We start from the raw sequence: 3,360 nt of genomic DNA on the forward strand, positions 1-3,360 counted from the left end.
CAACTATTACACTTTGATTAACATTTACATACCTAAATGTGCTTCAGAATTTGACAAAGAGGTTCAGTCTACACCAGGCCCTTGGTAAGGCAAGGCAAGTTTATTTATATAGGGGCCCTTGGCAAGGCAGGCCCTTGGCAAGGCAGGCCCTTGGTAAGGCAAAAGGCAAGGCAAGTTTGTTTATACAGTATAGCACATTTTATACACAGTGGCAATTCAAAGTGCTTTACATAACCCGCAATAAAAGAGACAAGTATAAGAAAATAAAAACAAATAATAAAATTGATTAAAAAAAAACAGATAAAACAGAAAAAGAAGAGAAAAACATAATAGTGTGATCTTTCAGACGTAGCACAGTGCTCATTCAGCAAAGGCACAGCTAAACAGATGTGTTTTCAGTCTTGATTTGAATGTGCCTAATGTTACATATCTCTGCTTTGACACACAAGGATCAGTAAATGGATCTCTGTAAACGAGTTGATAATCTGAAAAAGGGGTTGGGGGGGGGGGGGGGGGGGGGGGGGTGGGGGTTGGCTGGGGGTTATGAGAAGTGTTAGCAATCTCCAAATTAAAGTGAAGGGGGGGGGGGTAATACAAACGTATGGGGTCTTGAAATTCTCTCTGTTAGCATTTATAGCAACATTACAGTAAATAGGAAAGGTACAGTATCTACTTTGTATTCATAATTTCTCTCCAATGCTATCCGTTATGGAATAAAGAGTTATGCAACATAAATTCTTCTGTTAATGTTGATGATGCATCGTGGAAATCTATATGCTATAACTTAAAATATACCTCAAAGGACTCCAATCATCAGGGACATAACCTCTCCAACGTGGCACCTCACGAGATTTGCGAACAAGTCATATGAATCATATTTATAACCACATGAGAGTAACAGAGGTATGCCACCGAATGTAAAAAAATATCTTTAAAAATCTTTAAAGCAACTTAAAAAGAACAAGTTACCCCAATTTTTTACTCAATTAAATGTAAAAAGTAAATGTAATTTGTTACTACCCATCTCTGGCTATGAATTTATTCCATGCTAAAGAAATCCAGCATTTTGTATGGTCTACCTATTTTTAATCACCTATTATAAATGATATAATAAGGACAGTTCAAAATTAGCATGTTGTTTCATTATTATGATAACTAAACATTTTTTCACCCATATTTTGACTTGATTTTTTTCCCCACAAGAAGGTATTTAAAACATTACAGCAGATACTTTCAAGGTGATTTTGATGCACACTCTCATTTTCGACACATATTCAAGAAACATAATCAGGTTATTGTATTACAATAGTTATTCCATTATTTTTTATTACAGAAATAGTATTCTTTAATTAAATTAAAACATAATCAGAAATAAATAATCACACTTTGCAGAACAAATGATGAATTACAATAGCTCATATTTAGATTTTTTGACCTTTTTAATTGTTATTTTAAGTTACAAAAATTTACATTTAAGAGAGTTACAATATTGTAGAAATAAAACTATTTGTAGTTCAAATCAGTTTCATTTCATTGATACAACTTTCTACTTCCTATGAACAATGAAGTTAATATTTCAACTTTTAATCTTTGAATCGGTTTCAAAGTCAGTGAGGTACACAGATTAATGCTGGCCATTACATTCAATAATTAATTAATTGGCAGGATAGTCTCCTCGTGAAACACCTCTTCATCTTCACTCTGTTTCCAGCTTATTTTGCCCTCACTTTCCAGTCCCAAGCTCCTCAGCTTCTCATTAATCTGAAAAATCATCAAGAGAGAATCAAATACAACGTCATTCAGGTAACATTTACAGGCTATACATAGAGATACATACCTCATTTAGAAAGACTGTCTGTATTGTGGGGTCATTCAGTGTGCATTTATCTTTACAGGACAATTTTATTTGAACAATCTGTTTTTTAATGAACCTGTCATCTTGAGAAAAACAGAGAATACATGTCATAACATTAGCACTCAAAGAGTCATCCATGGAAGAAAAGATATACTGCCTGCCAAATCAAAAGACCTAGATTTAGTATTTAAGAAAATTTAGTACCACGTTGATTTTTTTTTCATTAGTACTGATTTGGTGCTGAAGTTTTAGTTTTTTTGACAACACTACTAGCAGTGGAGTGGTGATTTCCAATTTATGGATATTCGTTCCTAAAGGGGAAACTCAAACTCAACAATAAAGTGGGATTTTGTAGGGTAATTATGCATTCTTGCTGCCAGGTAGAAACTGTTTCACAACCATTCTTGGGTTAAAACCCAGTGGTTGGGGACCCCTGGTTCAGATTTTCCCTGTTCCAGAGTGATGGTTGCATCAGGGTGAGAAGAGTGATGAAGTGATGCACCCATCATGCCTAGTGCATACCATATAAGCTTGTCAATACAAGCATGTTACCATTAATCAGGCTCAAAAGTTTTACACATAGATTGGCTACCACAGAGTCCAAACCTTAACCCTATGGAGAATCTTTGGAATGTTCTAGAGTAGACTTCTCAGTGGTCTGAGTTTCCCATCATCAATTCAAGATCTTGGCAGAAAATGAATGCAACTCTAATTGTGAATACATATTGTGACATTACAGAAGCATATTGAAACTATGCTACTGTGAATCCATGCCACAATAATACAGTGCATCCGAAAAATATCCATAGTGCTTCCCTTTTTCTGCATTTTTTATGTTTTTATGGATTAAATTCATTTATTTCCTCAAAATTCTACACACAATACTCTATAATGACAATGTAATTTTTTTTTAATTGTTGCAAATTTATTCAAATTAAAAAAACCTGAAAAATCACATGTACATCAGTATTCAGTCTTTGCTCAATACTTTGTTGATGCACCTTTGGCTGCAATTGCAGCCTCAAGTCTTTCTGAATATGATGCCACAAGCTTGGCACACCTGTCTTTGGGAACGTTTGCCCATTCCTCTTTGCAGTACCTCTCAAACTCTATCAGGTTGGATGGGAAGCGACGGTGTACACCCATTTTCAGATCTCTCCAGAGATGTTCAATAGGATTTATAACTGGGCTCTGGCTGGGCCACTCAAGGACATTCACAGAGTTGTTGTGAAAGCACTCCACTGATATTTTGGCAGTGTGCTTTGGGTTATTGTCCTGCTGGAACCGCGGCCCCAGTCTGAGGTCAAGAGCACTCTGAAGCAGGTTTTCATTCAGGATGTCTCTGTACATTGCTGCATTCATTTTTCTCTCTATCCCGAAAAACATCCCCACAGGACGATGCTGCCACTACCATGCTTCACTGTAGCGATGGTATTAGCCTGGTGATGAGTGGTGCTTGGTTTTCTCCAAACGAAAAGCCTGGCATTCACTCCAAAGAGTTCAGT

The 3,360-nt window shown here is 36.2% G+C and overlaps 1 protein-coding gene across 1 annotated transcript in view; it reads right to left on the reverse strand.

Moving 5' to 3' along the window:
• Positions 1-1,420: 1,420 nt before the first annotated feature.
• The window catches only part of si:dkeyp-94g1.1 (uncharacterized protein LOC797092 homolog), a 9,162-nt gene continuing 7,222 nt past the window's right edge, over positions 1,421-3,360 (reverse strand). Inside the window, exons 5-6 of the mRNA XM_056469589.1 lie at positions 1,838-1,938; positions 1,421-1,761 (exon numbers count right to left, since the gene is read on the reverse strand). Of these exons, the coding sequence (XP_056325564.1) occupies positions 1,651-1,761; positions 1,838-1,938 (212 nt within the window). The 3' untranslated portion in view covers positions 1,421-1,650. The remainder of the gene's footprint in view (positions 1,762-1,837; positions 1,939-3,360) is intronic.

Source organism: Danio aesculapii, chromosome 2 (assembly GCF_903798145.1).
Source record: "Danio aesculapii chromosome 2, fDanAes4.1, whole genome shotgun sequence".
In the NCBI taxonomy this organism is placed as follows: domain Eukaryota; kingdom Metazoa; phylum Chordata; class Actinopteri; order Cypriniformes; family Danionidae; genus Danio; species Danio aesculapii.